General features: G+C 33.6%; 1 protein-coding gene across 1 annotated transcript; it reads right to left on the reverse strand.

Annotated features, from left to right (window-relative positions):
- Positions 1 to 2073: 2073 nt before the first annotated feature.
- Positions 2074 to 19155, reverse strand: LOC143919828 (NFX1-type zinc finger-containing protein 1-like). The gene is made up of 24 exons (XM_077442371.1): positions 18944 to 19155; positions 17169 to 17770; positions 16363 to 16622; positions 16000 to 16216; positions 12844 to 13008; positions 11824 to 12765; positions 9595 to 9741; positions 9381 to 9528; positions 8446 to 8529; positions 8109 to 8380; positions 7898 to 8041; positions 7621 to 7795; positions 7397 to 7536; positions 7172 to 7323; positions 6915 to 7092; positions 6122 to 6247; positions 5944 to 6045; positions 5700 to 5858; positions 5394 to 5622; positions 5159 to 5321; positions 4362 to 4473; positions 4069 to 4286; positions 3700 to 3989; positions 2074 to 3615 (listed from the first exon to the last, which is right to left on the reverse strand). Exons 1-24 carry the CDS (start codon positions 19023 to 19025, stop codon positions 2852 to 2854), a joined length of 5871 nt encoding a protein of 1956 aa, XP_077298497.1. The 5' UTR covers positions 19026 to 19155; the 3' UTR covers positions 2074 to 2851.
- Positions 19156 to 22341: the final 3186 nt, after the last annotated feature.

A 22341-nucleotide genomic window follows, 5' to 3' on the forward strand; every position in this document is an offset into this window, starting at 1 on the left:
GATTATTGCCCACGAAACGCTTACCCAAAAGTCACTAAAATCTCTATAACAGACCAGCTGGCAGCCGAAAACTACTCCGGTAATTGGATTATCCGTCACATTCATCACAAAGAGAATTTTTGCCATGAAAATCGCGAATATACAATATTTGGCACTCAAGTTCTCGTTAGTATGGTGGACTTTTCGGCTGCCAGATGTTCCGTTATAGAGATTTTAGTGACTTTGTGACCAGTAATCACCGAACCGAAAACTCCATCATACTAATAAGAAGTCGAGTGCCAAATATTCCGTATTCGCGATTTTCGTGGCAAAAATTGTCTTTTGGGCGATCGGAATGTGCGTAATAATTCAATTGGTTCGGTGATTACTAGTCAAATGTGAACCGGTCACAGGACAACCGGTCGCTCTAGATCGGTCACACGTGATCACCCGTCACACTAAAACTGGTCACGAGAAAACTGGTCACACCCTAAAATTGATCAACCATCTAGAGCGACCGGTTGTCCTGTGACTGGTTCGGTGACCGAAGAGGTTGCTCGAAAGCGGTATCCACACGGGAAAATTTGGCTATTGTCGCAACCCACTATGGACAATTCGCCACTGCGATCCGCACAGAAACCGGTTTGAATTCTCGCCCGTCCCCACAAATTCTCGTACGCGCAGGTAGAAAATTTGACTGAAATACTATTGTCCCAAACGCCCATCCCCACCTATCGCCATATACACACCATTGAAAGTTCAACTGAAATACTTTTCACACTCGCCGAAATTTTTCCCTAAGGCATACATATATGAACGCGTGAATTTTTGTTTGTTTTCTCGTCACTAGTTTGTGTGGTTTATAGTTAGCCGAGTATTTTTATGGTAGGATACTATTATATTAACATATGTACTTACTACTTTTTTATATTTTTTATTCGATTTTACATTCTAGTTGATTTTCAATTTTGTATTTTAAACAACAATTAGCGGTGAAATTAATATCAGCCAAATATCATCGTATCCTGTCCAGTGGCTCGGCATTTGGGGTGTCTGGAAGTAACCAGACTGATTAAAATATATTACATTGGAATTCGATTATTTTTGTTTTTTCTTGTTGATTTCTCAGTGGTGCATTTTTTTATACCTGCTATGACCGATAATCGTTCATCGTACGGCGGCCCATTTTTTTTTGTTTGCAAAAGCTTATCTCAAGACAGATCTTTAAGGATGCAAACACAAACTTTATTTTAATTGAAATATGAATGTGCTTTTTCACACTACCATAGTGTGAAATAGCCAAAGTTGAAGTACATAGTATATTTAAGGGCTATTGGCAAATGATAATAAACTCGGGTGATTTCGAAGCAAAATTTGGTCGATCTCAATTACGGGAGTGAATTTGGAAAATAATAATGATTTCTATATTTTACAATAAAATATAAACAATAATTAATTAAATCAAAGTTAGAATCTGTTATAAATATACATATAAGTAATCAATAAGACAATTGTTATTTCATATTTATTTATATATTTAATAGGAAAATCTAGTTTCTTTTTTTCAAATTTACAAAATTGTTAACAAAACATAATAATTATAATATAAAAAAAAAACCATTATAGAATTTTCACAAATAGGTGAAAGAAAAAAGAAAAATTTAAACATTAAGAAGCAAGAAATAAAAATAACAATAAAGTAAGATAATTACAAAAAGCAGAAAATAAAAATGACAATACATTAAAAATAATAAGAAATAATAAAAATGTAACAAAGATAATAAAGTAGTAAAAAATAAAAATAAAATATAGAATCGCAGTTATCAATTACAACAATGTTAATCATCAAAAAACAAATGCGAAGCAATTATTCTAGCTTGGTTCGAATTAATAAATAATAATATAGTAAATGGATCAGTCGGTCAAGATTCTCCTAGTAGTAATTCTGAATTGATGTAAGGAAATACCGAACAGACCAACCTCATTCAGCTCCCCGTTAAACATACGATATACACGCTGCAGATAAGAATATTTTTGGGAATTGGTATTGAAGGAATTAAGTGAGAAGAGTGCAACGTGTCTAGAATGTCTAACTGGGATCCTGAAATCAACCTTACTCAGTAAATTAGAACAATCAATGAAACCATTTATGAGCTTAAAAAAGAATGTAGCATCAGTGAGTCGTCGCCTGACAGAAAGATTGTCGAAAGTTAGGATTTTTAAAATATCGGGAACAGTATGTGTGTATGCAGTAAAAAGATAGCGTAAGGATTTAATAAATTTAAGTTGGACTTTCTCAATACAATTAATATGGGATAAATAAAAAGGTGACCAGATATTTGAGGCAAATTCAAGGTGAGACCTTACAAACGAAAAATAAAGTAATTTATGTACATAAGGATCATTAAAGGGTTTTGTTGAGCGGAGTAGGAATCCAAGAGATTTAAATGCTTTGTTGGTCATGAAGGAAATATGTTCAAAGAAGTTGAGTTTGTTATTAAGTATTACACCAAGATCCTTAATAGAAGATGATGTGTTTAGAATTGAATGGTTTAATTGGTAGTTATAAGTGATAATAGAATTATTTCTAGTGAAATTTAAAATAGAGCATTTATCTAGATTAAGAAAAAGGTCATTATTCAAACAATATATAGAAAATCTATCCAGATCTTCCTGTATGTAGCTTATGACAATCATCTATAGTGTATGTATATAGGTTTATAAATTTTTGTATCATCAGCATACAGGAGTATAGAAGAATGTTTGAAAATTTTTGAAATATCGTTATATATACAGTAAAAAGTATAATCATATGATTATATTCAAAATAAAATTCACTTACAAATTAGATTATAAAAAGCTTGTAAAAATATTAAACATTGTATCTACGATTAAGCAACATCTGTTCGTTTGCAAAGTCGGAATAAGCAGCGTGTGAAGCGTTGTCCATCTCGGGTGCCAAAATGTTATCGGAGAGCAAGGTGTGACTTGTACCACCGATCGCACAACCGCACTCCGGACATATGCTTTTCTGCATAGCTCCCCCACACTCCCCGATACAGTACGGATGACCATTTGGGCACTTGAACCAATGACCCTGCTTCAAACCAACCGCTTTCACTATCATAAATCTTTCAGCGTCCGTAATGTTGACCTTAAATGTAAACAACCTGAATGAAGCTCTCACAGTCTCTTCGATAGCCGCGTTGAAAGATTTGTTTGAAAATAATAGTGTCTCTATATTCGATAATGTATTTCTATCAGAATCGATGCAATTCAGCGAGTTTATTTGTTTCTCTGTTATGTCAAATCGTATCAGGTACCATGTCCGTGTTAATTCGCAATTGAAATCGTTAATTTGCTGTTGGGTTATTTTTCTTTGACAGTCGAATAATACCCTCAAAATGAATTTGACTTGATTCACGATATGATTTGATTCAATCGGATATTTTTCTTTTAAAAAAGTTTCGGCTAAGCGATTCAATATGGTGGTTTGAAAGATTGAATTTTCAATGTCCGGTTTGCTCAATTGTATAGTCTTTTTCTTCCATTTTTTACTGTCACGTATATCCTTATTTATGTTGACTACCAATGGATCTTTCTCTATTTTAACAACAACTGCTTTCCATTCAGGAACTGAAACCACAAGTGGTATAGATAAAAATAATGTGCACAAATTCAACAATAAAATAATGTCTTATAAGCATTAAAATATTAAACCTTTTTTAAACAATTCGTTGACTTCTTTCCTTGACAATTTATCGAGTTCCAAATTCAGTTTTGCAATAAATGATTTTAATTCTTTTGGATCACCATAAATCTTTTTCTTAGCATTCTGAACGTCATTGAATATTGTTTTGATAGCTTTGTAATATCTGGGAGTGTTCATCACGGGTGTGTTACAATACGGACACCGAGGATAGGCAATTTCTCCATTTTCCAAAGACTTGATCCAAAAATCCATACCATTCACTTCGACGATGTGCAAACAATCAATCAGTTTCACGAATCTAAAACGATAAACATATTAAGCTGCTAATATAATTTTTACAAGTATTATATGTATATAAGTATTGTATAATCATCAACCTTGCATCTTCGTCTTCTTCATTGCCGAAGAAAATCTCTGGCATGTTTTCAGGATTACATACTTTGCAAATATCTGGACACAATTCACCACACAAACCGAGACATCCATGACCACATTTCAGATCAATAGGGCAAGATTCAGAGCACGGTATTCTATCGCATATTTCACTGCATTCTTTAGTGCATTTGCTGTGAATGCAACGCCGATCGCATTTGTGCTAGAATATAATCAAAACAGCATGTATAAAATACCAGAATGATTTAGTAATAATATATTACATTGGATTACTAACTTTGCATGGTTTACAAGGAACACCACAAGTCAGCGGACACTTTGAATGACTGCATTTTACCATGCAAGGCTTACGGCACATGCTACAATCTTCTCTACATGGGTCATCACATCTGAAACATTACAAATTTCACAATAGGTGAGTGTAGGAATATAACACAACTTGTGTTATTTCGAATCAAAAACAGTGATCCCATATATCCTGTACAAACATGCAGAACTCGAGGGCAACGTCCCCTTTTATTATCCCAGAAGGAAGAGTTCATCGCTCGATCGTAAAACGAACGAAACCCAACAGTTATGTCATCAGCCGACTGCAACACACGCCTTGAGAGTCGTTTACACGAGGCATGTGTTAACACGAGACATGCGTTAACACGAGGCATGCGTTAGCACGAGGCAAGTGTTTACGTGTGGCACATGACCCCATTCTCATACGAACGACGTCCTGGCGACGTCGACGACGAAAACAGGTCAACACACGGATAAGACACGTGTCCCGAGAACACGTGCCCTGAGAACAAACACATCTCTGCACACGGCACGCCTGGAACTTCCTTATATAAACCCGCACAGCAGAGGCAGCGGCAGTCCAGTCCAGACTTTTCCCCTGAAGCAGGCAACTAGCCCACTTCCCCGTGAATTTTCTGTACTAACAATAAACTTGTATACTGAAGAAAATAAATTTCCTTTGTTATCTATAACGAGTTTCCATAGGCCGGGTTTCGGTCACAACGTAACCTCCCGTCCTATATGAGTGTTCTTTAGAATGAATATGATGCTGATAGATACACATACATGTGTCCACAAATAAGACGATTTCCACAAGGTTGCGAACACGGTGGATGCAAACGCCCTCTACATTTGCCGCATGTGCCTTGACAGATGTGTTCACAATCTTTCAAAACCATGCCACAGGGCTCTGTACAATACTCCATCGTCAATATGTTGCCGGTTGGCCCTAAATGATTAAACGTGTTAAAAATAATAATCTAATAAATAATCGACATGAAGCAAATAAAAAATAACTAACCCAAGTCAGAATCTTTGCATCGTATTTGAAAATCATGTCCACATAACGATTTATAAGGATTTGGAATTTTTTCAATGCATGGTTTGCCACCACACTGCTCAAAGCACTTATTGCGACATAGATGTCCACATTTTAGTTTCTGGTTGCATCGTTCGGAACACACAACATTTTCAACGTCTCTACCGCATTCTATGAAATGATTATGACCGCAGGATCTTTCCTTTTTGACCTGATATAAAAAAATTACCAAAACAGTATTTGTTTTTAACACAATTTTTAACTTACATAGGACCAAGATTGAAATACCTTTACTTGGCAACCAGTACAAGGTTCAACACATTTTCTTTTACAAATATGACCACACGACATTTCTCTTGTACAATCTTTATTACACGGCAAGAGATTAGGATCCTTATGGCAGGCAATTTTAATACTGTGCGAACAGTCCTTTCTAGTTTTGTGCACCTGGAACATATACATTTTACAGAAACAATGCAAGGCGTCAAAACTAAAGCATACAAACACTTTTAACATGTAAAGGCATAAACACCCAAATGGTACACGAGTCGCATTCTTGAAAGCACAATTTTTGACAACGATGATCCTCTGTACAGCCTTTATTTCTTCGACCACACACGGCCTTGCATTCATACTAGAAAATAAAGATAAAACCAACTTAAAATTACGATCGAATTGCTGTGTATCAAATTTAAATTTAAAATACGCACTTCCAAATGCTCAGGATCGTTATCTTTGTGACAGAGTCTGGTACAAGCGTGTCCACATGGCAAACGATCAATGCACTGAGCTGGACATTCCACGTAAGTACGAGAAACACAGCAAAACACTGTAACCTACAATATTTGTCAAATAAATACACATAGGGTTTTAAGTGTGTTTAAATGTTTGTCTGAGATGAAATCTAGTATATGTAGATCGCATTTTTGCTTGCTTTGTTAATTTTTGATTTGGTTTTAGCTATTTATGTGTGTGAATATGTACATATATATTCAGTCGATGTAAAGTATATTTGGTAGTACATATATGACTTATCAAAGATAGCAAAAAACGAATTATGTATATGTAAATATATATAAACATAGATAAAAATCATTAATTCTAGGAGATTTTCAATAGAAATGTAGAAGAAACTTATACTAGACCAAATTACTATAAAATATGAAATGTTTTAGAGGAAAACAATAAGTGAAGACAATTTATAGAAATATCACTCATTGTTATTTAAATAGGATATAGATTTGAATACTTATATGATTTTTAAGTACATGTCCATTTAGTGAGATTTTAAGTGAGATTTTGGTGTGCATATAAATTTTAGTGTTTAGTAGTTTCTAACTCAAAATCTCTCAAGCGTTAGCATCATCATTGGCTGTCTGCAAAAACCGACCACATTTGGGAATATTCAACGTGACTGTCCTCCAATTAAGCATCTTCAGAAGACTCATTTCTCTCGCTGATAATTCAAATCAAAAGTCAGCAGCATTTTCTTTCAATATTTACCTGATGAGAACACTGCGGGAGTGTATGTAATATTTCTACAAAACATTCAATGTCGTCCGGTTCAACACAGCACATTATCTTATTAATGTGTCCACATCTGAAACGCTTCTCAACCAACTCCACACATTCACATGGTTCACAGCATAAGAGATTACATTTATGACCCAGAAAACACTCCCTGCAAATATAAAAATGTAATTACAATATTCATAGACACCAACAGATAGATTTTTTAAATATATAGCAATGATGTTTGCCTTTGACATTTTTCTCTGCATTTATATTCATCATGTTTAGTCACATCTATGTGACATAATCTCAGACAAATGTGTCCACATTTTAATAGCACATTACATTGATTTTGACAACCTCCTTCGACAACTTTGTAGAAGTCCGTGTGTGATGCAACCTGCAATTTTCACAAAATAAAACATTTTACACAACAAAGTATAATAGTCGAGAAAAATTTTAAAGAAATTTACCTCTGTTATAACATTATGATTTTGGCACTGTAATGGAATGGATGGCCCTATAGAACTTTGCTCTATTAAAGTGTTATAAATTTTCTTCCATAGCCCACTTGCATTAATGAGATTATTTATATTTCCCATCAAGAAAAATCCTGAAAATACATGAATATAAAACATAATAATGTGAAAATATATATGTAATTTTCAGCACATCTTGCTAAAAATAATTTTAAAACCTTCTTTGGCTCTCGACAAAGCGACACATACTCGATTAGCAATATTAAGAAAACCAACATTATTCTCTGAATTGCTTCTTACTAGAGATAGCAGTATTATTTTATTTTCCTCGCCTTGATAATTATCCAATATGTATATCCTGACATCTTTCAACAAATCTATAGATTTTTTCAGCTAGATAAAACATAAAATATTCCATTTAAGATTACATACATATGTACATGTATTTATCTAGAAAGATAATATATTATAGATATCATAGCTAAACAATATTACATCTCGAATATAAAACATCTGTCCCGAATAAGTGCTTAGAATGGTTATGTCACTGGCTTCGTATCCTTGCTGAATTAGATACTTTGCTAAACTAATAATGAAATGTGCCTCGTGCTTGTTCGAGTGACTTGATAGATCATCATCCTGAAGATTATTATCAATATATTAACATTGAAAGTTACTAAAGCTGCAAGTTTAGGCCGTTACATACCTTCTCTTCGGGAATATTATGACTGATGAAGAATAAATTCTTAGCCACTCCCTTAACGCTGGGATAGTCCAAGACAGAAGGATGATTCTCCAAAACAGGATAGATTGAAGGCGTTATTAAATTTGCAATTTCAGGCCGCATCCTGTGTTGTACTCCCAACTGGCAGAAATTTTTTCCGTTTTTGAATGTACGTTCGAAGAGAGATATCTCTAGATTGAATTTACGTCCCAGTCGATACGAAGCTGTCGTGGGTCTCAGTTGCTGGTGATCCCCTTGAAAACAAGTACTGAATAAGCAAAGAACTCGATATGATGAAAGATCAATAAAAATATCTCACCAAGCATGATAACATGTTTGCAGTTTTCGTTCAAATTGACTATGATATGTGATTCGAGGACTTCTGCCGCTTCTTCAACTACGACTGAAATACATTCAACATTAAATTTCAAGTCCGAAATATTATGTATGCAAAGGGTACATGGTGGAACATGAGTGCTGGCAACGCTCGCAAGCATATTCGCCCAATATTTGGGAAGTTCACCAATCCCAGGAATAATTTAAACATACACCCAGCGTCATCCAAGATTAAATTATTCAATAATTATTATCGTATCAATATTAATATTATATGTATATAGATATGTAGGAATATAGCACGACTTGTGCTATTACGAATCAAAACCAGTGATCTCATCATCGATCCTATACAAACATGCATGACTCAAGGGCAACGTCCCCTTCGACCATTCCAGAAGAAAGAGTTCATCGCTTGATCGTAAAACTAACGAAACCCAACAGTGATGTCATCAGGCAACCGCGACACATGTCCTGAAAAGTCGTTTACACGTGGCACACGACCCCATTCGCAAACGAACGACGTCCTGGCGCTGACCCCATAGCTATAAACCACACGTGTACCGAAGACAAGTGCCTCGAAAACAGGTCAACACGTGTTCTGGAAACGAAGATAAAGCATCTGCACACGGCACGCTTCAAGCCAGAACGTATATAAAGCGACACACCAGCTCCTAACACCAGAGTGAACCTCTGGAGTTCAACCAGCTCACTTCTCCGGAGCTCAACCTCTTCGTACATACAATAACCATTGTAACAATTGAACAAAAACGATCCTCTTCCAAACTACACAACATGTGTTTCGTTAGGCCGGGATACGGTCAACATACCTTCCCTGCCTTACATATATATTAGGTATACGATTTGAATTAACAATGTGTTGCTATATTCTCTAATATATATAGGTAAATGTATAACCTATTGACGGGGACAGCGAGCACAGTAGAGGTCTTAAGCGAGCAGCAGCAGTAGTCGTTAATCCAACTACATGTGCCGTTTTTAGTATTTGAATGTCGCTCATCATATTGAAATCTTCATACAGTTTATAAAGCGTATCATATTTTTCCTAAAAAATAATAATATTAAGTACGTACTATTATTTTAGATTAAAGACAATATTGAACGTTGATACCTTAAGTTTTGTTGTTAAGTTGAAAAATATGGTTTTCAACTCTGCGCACCAATACCTGTACAATTTCCAGCGTTGATTTAGATTTAAATTGGTTGAGAGTTGGTGAGAGAAATCGACCTTTTCTTTTTTGACATTTGAAAGTTGATTCTAAAATTAAAAACAATCTTATCAATATTAATAAATATTCGTATGCAGCAGAAAAACATAGTTATCATATTAGATTTGTTATGCATCACTCGCGATTTATCAGATAATTCAAATTTATATTAAATCTTTTTATTTGCTGAACTTCATTCAATGCACAATCTCAAATAATTTAATCTGCTTCACACAAACTGACATTTTTTTACATAAATTGAATATTCAATCACTTAAATGCACTCCAACTTAACTTCATTCAGTTTTTGATATTGTAGGAATCTAGCACAACTTGTGCTATTACGAATCAAAACTAGTGATCCTACCATCGATCCTGTACAAACATGCATAACCCCTTCGACCATTCCAGACGAAAGAGTTCATCGCTCGATCGTAAACGAACGAAACCCAACAGTGATGTCAACAGGCAACCGCGACACATGTCCTGAAAAGTCGTAAACACGTGGCATTCATTAACGCGTGGCATACGCCCGCATTCTCAAACGAACGATATCCTGGCACGCTGACCCCAGAGCTATAAACCAAACGTGTATCGAGCACGCGCCTCGAAAATAGGTCAACACGAGTCCTGGAAACGAAGACAAAGCATTTGCGCGCGGCACGCTCCAACCCAGAACGTATATAAAGCGACGCAGCAGCTCCAGACGCCAGAGTGAACCTCTGGAGTTCAACCAGATCACTTGTCCGAAGCTCAACCTCTTCGTACATACAATAACCATTGTAACAATTGAACAAAAATAAACGATCCTCTTATGGTGCGTACGCACCAAGCCAACGAACGGCCCACAGGCCAACTTTTAAAACCAGTAGCGTACAAAATATCGAAATAAAAATTAAATTTAAAAATTGAAATTAAATATAAAAATTAAAACTATTATATATATTAAATTATATATTAAAATTAAATTCAATTAAAATTAAATTGAATTTAATTATATATTAAAATTAAATTCAATTAAAATTAAATTGAATTTAATTATATATTAAAATTAAATTCAAGTATCAAAATAAAATTATAATCATTTTATTAAAATTAAAATAAAATATTGAAAGTTTAAACAGAACATGCACAATTTAAATAAATTTTCGAGATTGACCTAAAATTAGATCATCAACAATCACATACAGGGAATCCTCGACTTAAGTTGTTTTGACTTACGAAGATACGCACTAAGATCGAAAAAAAATCAAAGAATTATTATTTTTACATCCCCGTAAAGCACAGTTACTGAGAATATATCATGTATTAGTATGGGTGATCCAACGATTTTTGCTAACCCGGGGTGTTGTCCGTCACATCAAACGGATTTTTTTATTCTTCAATTGTTTCTCTCGTCGAAATAAATCAAGTAATTAAATCATTTCAGAGGTAAAATTTATCGGATAATGTGTGATTATTAATTTTATTTCGACGAAAGAAAAAAACCCCTTTGACAAATCACCGACATCCGACACCGCGTTTTTTTATGAATTGTTTTTTTTTATCGATCATCGACGGTCGAAATACAACATATCGTGACGACTTTTAAGAAATAATAACAAGATGAAATTATGATATTTCTCTGGTTTTAAATGCGTATCGTCGTAATTCAAAACATCAACGATGATCTAATTTTAGCTCAATCTCGCTCTTTAGCTTAATTTTGATATTTAATTTCAATTTTTTAATTTAATTTTTATTTCAATATTTTGTACGCTACTGGTTTTATCCTGCTGGTTAAAAAGTTGGCCCAAAATCGTCGTTGGTTTAGTCCGTAAGCACCATTACAAACACAAACGGTGTTTTCTTAGACCGGGACACGGTCAACACATCTGTCCCACGTACTAAAATATCTTTTCCCTTATTTTGACTTCATCTGTTTGTTCGCTACTTCTATTCAGTAATTTTCTATCGTAACTCTATCCAATAAATAAAATATAAAACTTATTAACTAATAGATTGTCCAAGATAAATAGATATGTTTGCAGTTAAATTGGACAAGTGTATGTTAAGCCATTTCGAATATCATAACCTAAAACTTTTCTGTGTACATATCCAATTGGTGTGAGACAAAGTTACAAATTAATTACCTTCAAATGAAACAGTTGACATAAATAATACAATCTTTTGCTTTTCAGTTGCTTCTTGACTTCCGTTTCAACCTTCACATCACCTTTGTTCAAATCTGAATCAATTTTTTCGATTTTCTTAGCCAACGAATGCAACGAGAACTTTTCATATGTTATTGGATATTCAGAAATTTCAACATCGACATCTTCGTCCATCATGTACCTTATGTCGTCAAAATCTAAATCTTCTTTTGCGTTCTTTGGAACTGAGATAATATCTTGATAGCACTTGAATACATTTTCCGTACGATATTTGAATATTTCTTGTGGCTTATCCATCATCAAAAGCCAGCTGACGAGACCTGACTTCGAGGAAATGTTTTGCAAAGAGCTCAAATAAGTGTTTATATTGTATTGTGGCAAATGCTCACTAAGCAGTTCCATGTCGATGATGCCGTCTTCTGCTTCGATGTGCAAGATTGCACTCTGCAGCATTTTCATCTTTTCGATAATATTAAACAAATCACTCGAATAAGGGTTTTTAATGGCGTGTGATTTACGCAACGAGTGCAAGTTATACTTTTTGGCGAATTCTTCGTTTTTAGATTGACCACCAATCCTCACTATTTTGTTGGTCGTCGGTAATATGCCAGAGAGAAATTGATCAAGCGCGTGATTGGTAAAGCAAAGCACCAACAACGGTTTGTCGTGCTTTGATATGTTATTCAAAAGGGTGTTGACTATTTTGAGTCCAATGAAAGTTTTTCCAGTTCCTGGCGGACCTTGAATCGTGACAAACTCTCTAGACAAAGCCATCTTATATGCCTTGTACTGATATTCATCCAGATCGAGCACTTCAGCTGAAGGCCAACCCGTTGCATTTTTTATATCAATTGTAAATCTCGTATCCTTGGCGGAAATAACATATTCACGACCAACATAACTCGGTACTGTCTCCGATACCTGTAAAGCAAATAATTGTGTGAAGATGTTCATACATGTAGTCCAAATTAAAAGAAAATTTCAAGGATTTTAAATTACCTGCATATCGATAATGTAATTCTTCATTGGTAATTTATCGCCTATAGTTTGGAGAACTTTCAATACGGGCCCATATTGTAGGAAGAATACGTCGCTTTCAAACATTAAATAAGTTCCTTTGAATAGATCATCATTTACTTCTACATTTTCCAAGTCTACAATTACCTAAAAATAAAAATATGACTGCTTTCCAAATTTTTGTAATCATTTCAAAAAGCTAAATTGGGGTAACTTTATAAAATATCAATATTTATGTAGGGTTGGAATTGAACGAAAGGTTGATGTATGGGCTATGGCTGAGTATGTTACGACTGATTGTGAGAAGGGGATGAAAAGGGTTAGTCGCACCTGTGCTCCGCGCGGTTGGTCGCTAAACAACCGCACGTATCATTTTAATAAATAGCATGACTGAAAACGCACGTGTTTGATCTTCACCTCAACCGCCACATCCCAACCGTGGTTCTGAACAGCGTCATCTGTCAGGAATCTCTACCACATTTATATTATGTGAAAAACATATTTACTCGGAAAATAAAGCAGATATACAAACCAGTTTTGAACCAAACCAAATGATTCACTGAACAGTAATAATTTGACCAAACCGAAATCACACCAGTAAAAAAGTTAAGATTTTGGTTTGTATTATTTTCAAAAAATCTGCTATGCATTATATTAAAAATGATATAATTAAAAGGATTTTATGTAAGAAATTATCGAATATATTACAGTACCGGTCAATGAAAGGTTTCCAGTCACTGAAACGGTGCAAAAGCAGGTATAAAACCGGTTATGCGTCTGGAACACTTATGCAAACAAACTTTTACGATGAAATGGGACCCCTTTATTTCATTTTTGTCTCAGTTGACCGTGGATTTCTGAAGCTTTAGCGTCGTTTGAAGTGATTTCGCAAACAACATGCCGAACGCGAAACAATTGACGAAATCTAAAAAATCACTTATTTTAACTTTGGTAGCAGAAAAGTTTAGTTCTCGTTATATCGCGGGAAAAATATGATGCAGTCATACCTGTGTACTCAATTTTATTAAGAAATTTGGAAGTTCAGCGTCCCTGGAAAGGAAACAAGGGTCAGGAAAGGCCAGACAGACCAACTCGTCTGAGGATCGATTTTTAAAACGACTTTGTCTACAAGACCGATTTAAAAGTGCTGTGAAAATTAGATCGGAGTTTATTGAAGCCACTGGAACAGAAATCAGCGTCGAAACTGTACGACGTCGGCTTCGATAATTCGGTTTATTCTCGAAGATACCAGCGAAAAAACCATTTTTGACGAAAAAAGCACATCTGCAACGATTTAATTGGGCCAAAAAGTATATCAATTGGACGGAATCGGACTGGAGACGTGTCATCTTCTCGGATGAAAGTAAATTTAATTTGTTCGGGTCCGATGGCATCCACTTCGTTAGACGAAGATTAGGTGAACGTTTGAATGTCGACTGTATTCAGTCGACGGTCAAACATCCTCCAGGCCAAATGGTATGGGGGTGTTTTTCTTTCCATGGGATCGTTTCATTAGCCATTATTGATGGAACAGTGAACGCAGAAACGTATAAAAATATTTTGGAACAACACTTGTTTCCATCAATGGAAATGCACTACGCATGGGAATCCGAATGCATTTTCCAAGACGATTCTGCTCCGTGTCACCGTTCCAAAACTTTTTAATATTTTGTAAAAAAAAATTATATTTTTTTTTATTGCCAAGTATCCTAATTTAGAAATTAAATTAAAAATATATCATTATATTTGTTTGTAAAATTTTAGGTGAAGAATTTTATAGCGGAAAGTGGCATTACGCCCTTGGAATGGCTGGGTAACAGCCCAGATTTAAACCCAATTGAGAACCTGTGGGCTATAATGGGCTCTAAAATCAAAAATTAAAAGCCTTCTAATAAATTAGAATTGGTTAATATATTGAAAAATGTTTGGGATAATGAAATAACGGATGCGTTATTGCAAAATTTAATAAAATTGATGCCACGAAGGGTTAAGGCAGTATTAAAAAATAGGGGATGGCCAACCAAGTATTAATTTAATTGCAATTTGTAGCTATTATTAAACTCAACAAAATGTGATTTTCAGTTTTTTAATTAATAAGTTAGTTTTACGAAAAAAATTTTTTTTCATTACCCTACCAAATCTTCCCATATATTACTGATTCCTAATAATTTGAATAGCACCTTAGTTTAATTTAAATTTCATTGTTTTGCTACTTAAATATATGTCAAACATTATAAACAGTATATTTCGAGATAACTTATAAAGCTAAATTACTAAATGAATAATTACTAGATTATTAATATTACAAATAAAAATGGTATAATGGTATTTTTACACTCATACCAGGTATATGTGTATAGCCTTTAGGATCACTCGGCCGCTAAACAACTCCTGGAAATCTCAAGGGCCATAAATATGTTCTCTTAGAGGACCTAATCTTAATTTAGCGGGAATTGATTTTAGCCAATACAAATTGGTGTGCCTCCATTGATGCTAAATTACTTATTTGCATGTGCATTCCAGGAATACATTCAATATGCACAAACCCGAGAAGTGAATATTGGGTCAACGTTGTTAATTTGTATTTTATTGGTGGTCGGATTGATATTTAAATTTCATTTAAATTCGCTTTTTTAAGAAATAAAATTAATACAAATAGTAAAATGTTTGTTTGGTCTGATCAAAACACTGAGCATTTGTTGCGGCACATTTTACGTTGGTAAAAAAGCAGCATTAAATATTTAAACATCATAAAATCTATATTATAATTCACCTATGTACATATGTAAGTATCTGAAGTTTAAACTTTAAAGCTTGTAATTTAAGAACCACGGTTATTTTAAATTTTATTACTAGGGCTATTAAGTTGGAGCATTTTGGAGTCAGTGTCGTAAAAAATCACCCGACTCGACTCGTTTTTATTACTTTCTTTAATTAATAGTATTACGACACGTGCCAAACTGCCAACTAGAGTCACCAATTTTATTGAAGTAAATCCACTAATAAATGAAATTTAATTGTTGGGTTACACTTGATACCGGATACGTTTTTGATAAACAATTAATATGAATAATTAAAAACGATGACTACGTGTTTATATTTCACTGTAAAAACCGTTGAAATAACACAAAATCTCACCATGCCTTGAGACAGCAACCTCTCTGATCTTTCAACGATTGTACCAAAGAAGCACGTTTTGAATTTGTCTTTGGTAAAACACAAAAGTGATCCAAAAATGAACCGTTTATTAAACGATTTCGGATTCCTGACATGATTGTCTTCGTTGAAACTCACTAAAATTCCAGTACGATCATTGGAGACGGCGAAATATTTGAATTTGGTACTACGGTAAAATCTAAAAAAAATACAAACAAACTTATATTTCTAGTGAAATGATGGAGGTAAATCAATTACAACTTATTTGTGTGTCACCATCTGACAGAGTACCTATAATATTATATGTATATTCAATAAGAGTTGAAAATTATCTCGTTGTGATACCTTCCGCCGTTGTACTTCCTCTGTGTCGGATCCTTAATGAAACTCATTATTGAATCCCGCATAGGTGAGATGTAATCTTCCCTCATCAGTCGAAATTGAACGTCTAAGTAATGATCAACACTATTATAAGCCCCGTCGATTATGTTTGGACGTAAAAATACCATTTTTCTCGAAATCAACTCATTTACATCGGGAAGTATAGTTTTTGTTCTGAAGTCATCAGGTACCTCCACTTTTTCATCAGCCGCTTTACGAGATATCTGAAATTTTTTTTAAATTCATTTTCAAAACCAATCTCTTCGTTTTTATTCATTTGCAATGCCAACGATTTCGGTTTTTTTATTTTGAAAAATCTCTAGGTTTATGATTTGCGAAAAAACATATATTTACTATAATAAAATGAATGTCATACAGAGTAATACTGTATGAGAGTTAAAATACTGATTAATAATAGAACAATATATGGATGTAAGTAGATATTTTTTTATCATCTTGTCATAATACATACACTTAAACTTTAAATGAAATTATTATGATTATTTGCAATATACATCCTTATATTCTGCTTAACAAGCTAAATATGAGCTCTGTAGTTATTTATTAAACATTTTCATTGTTTCATTTGAGTAAGCATTTTCATTTAAGTAAACAGATTCGCTTAAACATTTTCATTGTGTTACTTCAAAACAATGAAAATGTTTTCTTATAATGATGTAAAATTCTGTCACTAAAGGATTAATATGTATATATAATACATTAATGATTCATGAAATATTAGATGTGTCTTTTGAAAATTGAAGATTTACCAATTTGGCAGCGAGCTCTTCTTTGATCACATTCAGTCGCATCTTTACATCTGCTAAAATTTGGAGTAATTCCTTAGAGCAAAACACCTTCTGGTTCTCTTCCAGACCGTTTAAAGTCATTTTATTAACGTCGATCAACCTCGGTACAGTGTCCAGAAACAAACTAGGCATCAATGCGAGTACACAATTGTAAAACGTAAAGACATTCTTCCAAAAGTCATCGCAGTTATTCCAGAACAGCTTATTATATTGTTTATCGTTGGCTTTCGCATATGGTAATGTTAAAAAATACTGCTCCAACGTCGACACTAAATTAGATTGACAAACCTTGGCGAGTATGCTTGTTTTCGATTCATTAAAAGCCACGTTGCATACTTTAGATATGCACTTCATGAAAAGAACAATATTATCGGGCTTTATGCTCGTAGTCAATGTGCCATCGAATCTTTTCTTCTGTTGGCTGAACGCTAACAGTATCTCAGATCCATCTTTTGAAGACAGATCAAGCAACTGTTTGTATCCAAACGATACATCTACAGTCTGATTCACAGTTTCAGAATCGGTTATGGAATTGTTGACAGTGTTGGTTATTTTTATAATGCCTAAAACAAGAAAAATCTTATACATATGTATATTTATTTGATTAATGATAATCAGCAGACACGTATGTACATATGGTAGTTTATTTATGATGGATTGATTATTGAAATATTTTAACTGATAAGATTTTGAATACGAAAAGTCAATATTGATTGCATTATTTTATCGTTCTATTTTAATGGCTGACGAAGTCAGCCAAGAATTTTCAAGTTACATATGTATGTGCACATGTAAATATGTATGTATATACATATTTTAGATTGAACTTGCATACATACGTCCCGTTTTGAACGGTACAGAAATGTAAATATATATTTGAGTATATCAATTGACAGAATTTCAAGTACAATGTATGTATGCATGTCTAAGGTCTTTGTTCTTGTTTGCTTTCCCAAGAAAAATGCCTCGTTATATTTTAAAACTTGTTTGAAGATTCCTGTTTAAAAATATGACTATAATTTGCAAGGAATTAGAGTCAATGTTCCAAAAATATACACATTTATTAGTTAAATTGAATAAGATAATATTTCAGCTACAGAAGTATTCCTAAACATTGAAAATCTTATAAATAACTTAGAGTCCAGAAAGAGTGAAATCTTATTAACTAATGTCAAAAAAAAATTGAGAAAGTTTAAAATTTAAATCCAACGAAAATAATTGCAATAATGCAATAATTTTTTGCATTATTGCAATTATTGCAGAGGCTAAAAACGCATTATTGCAGTTTTTAGCCTCTGTGCCATTTTTGACATCCAAATGTCCCGTTTTTTCACAAAGAAGTATGGCCAGCCAATACTGATAGGTAACCTGTATACATAAAATTAAAAATTTGTTTATATGTTAGACTGAAGTAAAATATAAAATGACATATCAATGATCCAGTAAGGTCATTGATATGTCAAAGAAAACATGGCTATATTAGCCTAGCCGGTATTATTCTTTTACCTTACAATATATATTTATATATTTAACCAACGCGGGTATATAAATACATATTGCAACTAAACCACAATATAAACCCATAAAAATCACAATGATATTCGTATTACATCCGAATATGTATGTGTGTATGTATACACATTACAGAAATTCCGCTGCAGTAATACTGATAATATTTTATAGCTTTTATGTTTTGCAGTCATATAAGAATGAAATAAACATAAATTTGACTCAACCTAGTGTTCTGGACAGATGGTTTCCAAGAGTCGAGTCAGAACTAAAGGGACGCTCCATGACTGCACAATTGCACACAACCATGCACGATCAGAAACTTTTCGCCATTGGAACGGTCGTTTTGATGCTGCGCCCAGAGAAATGTTATAATCTGCGCCACTCCTTCTCTCTGATAACATTACAACGCTATCTATCGTAATATGTATTATATTTCACACTAAAGGAATCGTATCAGTGACACTCAATCTGTAGCCTTTTCAACTTATAAATAACGACTGTTTGAGGATACCTGTTATGACGTTATTTTTTATTTTATTTTTACTCTATCTATGTACGTAGTAACAATAGATGAAGTTTTGTGATCATGCGAAAATTCGAACTCGAGATTTTGACTGATTCGAACTCAGAATCGATTACTGATCACGTTTTCATGATCTAGAAAAAATGTGTGTGTGTGTCTGTGTATTTTGGGAATTTTTTGAACACCGTTAGTCCTATCGAACTGAAACTGAGTATCGGTTACTGAAATTCTTATCGACACGACTTAAATTTTTAAGTTGACTGGAAATGGTACCTCCCCTTATAGGTGTCCTCTTTTTTTAAGTTTTTGAATTCCATTATCTCTCAAACCGCCAACTGAATCGGATTAAATTTTTTTTCATGTAATAGAAATAATAATCTTTATAACCTTATATTTTTTATATATTTTTATCTGAACCGAAAGTAGTACTTTTACTCTAGAGAATCGAGGTTTTTTTAGTTTTTCTCAAAAAGATTTTGGTTTATTGAACTGAAATATCTAGAAGTTTAAGCATAATACCAAGTTATGTATAAGATTTGGTAAGCATACCTCAATCGGAAGTGGCAGTTTACTCGACCATGTCGTATAGCGAGCCGCCAGAGACATCTGTGGATTTAGAATTGTGCATAATTTTTTACATGTTGTACATAAATCAAATTCAGTTATTTGTGACCGCAGGTAGGATGATTTTTGCCAATTTGATGGAGGAACCGTATCAACAATGAAATCAGATAAATTGGCAAACTCTGATAAGAAACGATCGACTTGGAGTCACAAATATCCAAGGCTGACCAGAAGTATTAAAGATTACTACGAGATCGAACCCGGTAACCTCTCGGTGCTAAACATAAACACAACCACCGAGCCATACTGCTGGCTAATATGATGTATGATATAAAAAAATGTAAATGAAATAGAAAGACTTACAATAATCAGTTTAATAGATTAGTTTCTCTTGATGGAAAGCTTGTAGTATATTTATTTGCCATTATGATTTTAAAATTAATTCTGTGACATTGTTGAGAGCCTTTTCTACCCTAGATGGTGCTACTGCTCACTACTAATTAACAATAGCGTATTATTTTGCCGTTTTAATCTATGATTTTAGTTTAAGTGGCCAATAACCATAACGTCGGTTTAATGGCAGAAAGCTTTACGTCAAAAATGAGCTGTTTTAACACAATGGTTCGGTGATTACATCCCAAATGTGAATCGCTACCAGGATAACCGAAAATCGCTCGCGGGGATCTCTTGTAGCACGAAAATTCGTCGTACAGGCAAATTCCCGTACTCAAAACTGCCCAACTATCGTACAAAAAAAGCATTTGCTGGGCAATATTTGGGCAGTTTTCTATACGGCAATTTTCCTGTAACGAATTTTCATGTAACAGGACCCGCACAAGCAATTTTCGTAGTGGCTGTTATCCTGGTAGCGATTCAAATTTGGGATGTAAAATGTAACCCGTTTACCTAACCTAATAATGCAATCCAGTAGATTTCAACGATCTGTCTTTTAAAAAATATATACTGATTCAAATTTAAATAAGAATTCAATTGGTTATATCCTCGCTTTTTAATGGAAAAACACTTATTACAAAAATACTTGTTAATACTTTAATCCAATACATAAAACACATTTCATATAATGATTATTTTAATGAATAATTACACTGTTCGACACGAAAAATGGTTCAGAGACGAGATATGACTTCTCTTATAGATCTATGCCTAGTAAACACGAATCTGGTAATAAAAAATGTTGATTGGCCCAAGATTCGGAGATGTGTATTTTTTAAATCGCGCGATTTTTCTATATCTTGTTGTCGATGTCTCAAAATTTGTCAATTTTCTGTTCAAAATGAATATTGAAATCTATAGTCTGGTATTTTATCTTTCATTTGTCGTACTTTTCAGCTTTCAAATCTCTCTAAGCAGTCGCCCAGTTCAAATCAAAAGTCAAAAGTACGTATTTTCACTTGGGATTTTTTCCCACTGTTAATACTATTTTATATTGAGTATTTTCTATTGAAACATGTTTATGTGGTTAATGTTCTGGCCACACTATTTTTTGTTTTCGTTTAAAACTGTTAATTGGAAGTGTGCTGAATTTTTAATCGGTAAAATTGCGAGCTAAAATCTCGTACTATTATTTACTCGTATTTACACGAAACTGAATTGAATTTATAGGGATAATATATTAAATCGTCTTTATATGAGAATTACATAAAATTCCACTTAGAAAAATCATATTTCGACTATTCTTGTGGATAATAACATCAAACAAGCTTCAAGCTTCAGATTTCTGCCATTAAACCGACGATATAGCGTTTCCCTAAATGACTAATAAAATTTTACAACGTTTGTGAGGAAACGTGATGTCTTAATGACATTCGCTAAACCAAGATCAATTTCAAACAACATGTCATCCGATAACGAAAATGAATTAATAATGACCGCACAGTTTGAGATGCATTTGGTAAGCATTTTTGCAATGATGAGTAATCGTGTTAGGTTAAGGTGACCATTCGTACTGACTTTACCAGTACAGTATTGATTTTTTTGGGTATCTGGCTTGGTAAGATGTGAGATAAAACCAGCATACTTTTTTTATCCAATAGTATCTAGCAAATGGACTTAAATATACAAAGCCTTCGCCGAAAATGATGTTTCCTACAAAAATATTTACAAAATAGTCGAATATTGCCGAATATTTAATCAGTCTTGTGTAGAATTGTATAACATTCAATTTATTTTTCATAGTTATGCATACAATATGATTATTAATGTTCGTTTTTAATAATTTTTTTTGAAAAAATGTACTGGTTTTAAATTTAAAAAAATGGTCCCCTTTGAAAATACCTTTGTTCTTATATTTTCAGCATTATTTTTAAAATAAAAGTAAGGCAGTACCAAATTTAGCGCATACTAAAATATTTAAAACCATAAACGACATTTCTTTAAAAGCGTTCCTTATTATTTTCATGTGAACAAATCTTAATTTAGAATAAGGAATGTACGGAGGAAGGGCTGAAAACACCCTCTATACTCGCTGACTTTTATGACAACAAAACCAATAACAAAAATGCTACGATTTCACAT

The sequence above is a fragment of the Arctopsyche grandis genome, chromosome 12, assembly GCF_051622035.1.
Source record: "Arctopsyche grandis isolate Sample6627 chromosome 12, ASM5162203v2, whole genome shotgun sequence".
In the NCBI taxonomy this organism is placed as follows: domain Eukaryota; kingdom Metazoa; phylum Arthropoda; class Insecta; order Trichoptera; family Hydropsychidae; genus Arctopsyche; species Arctopsyche grandis.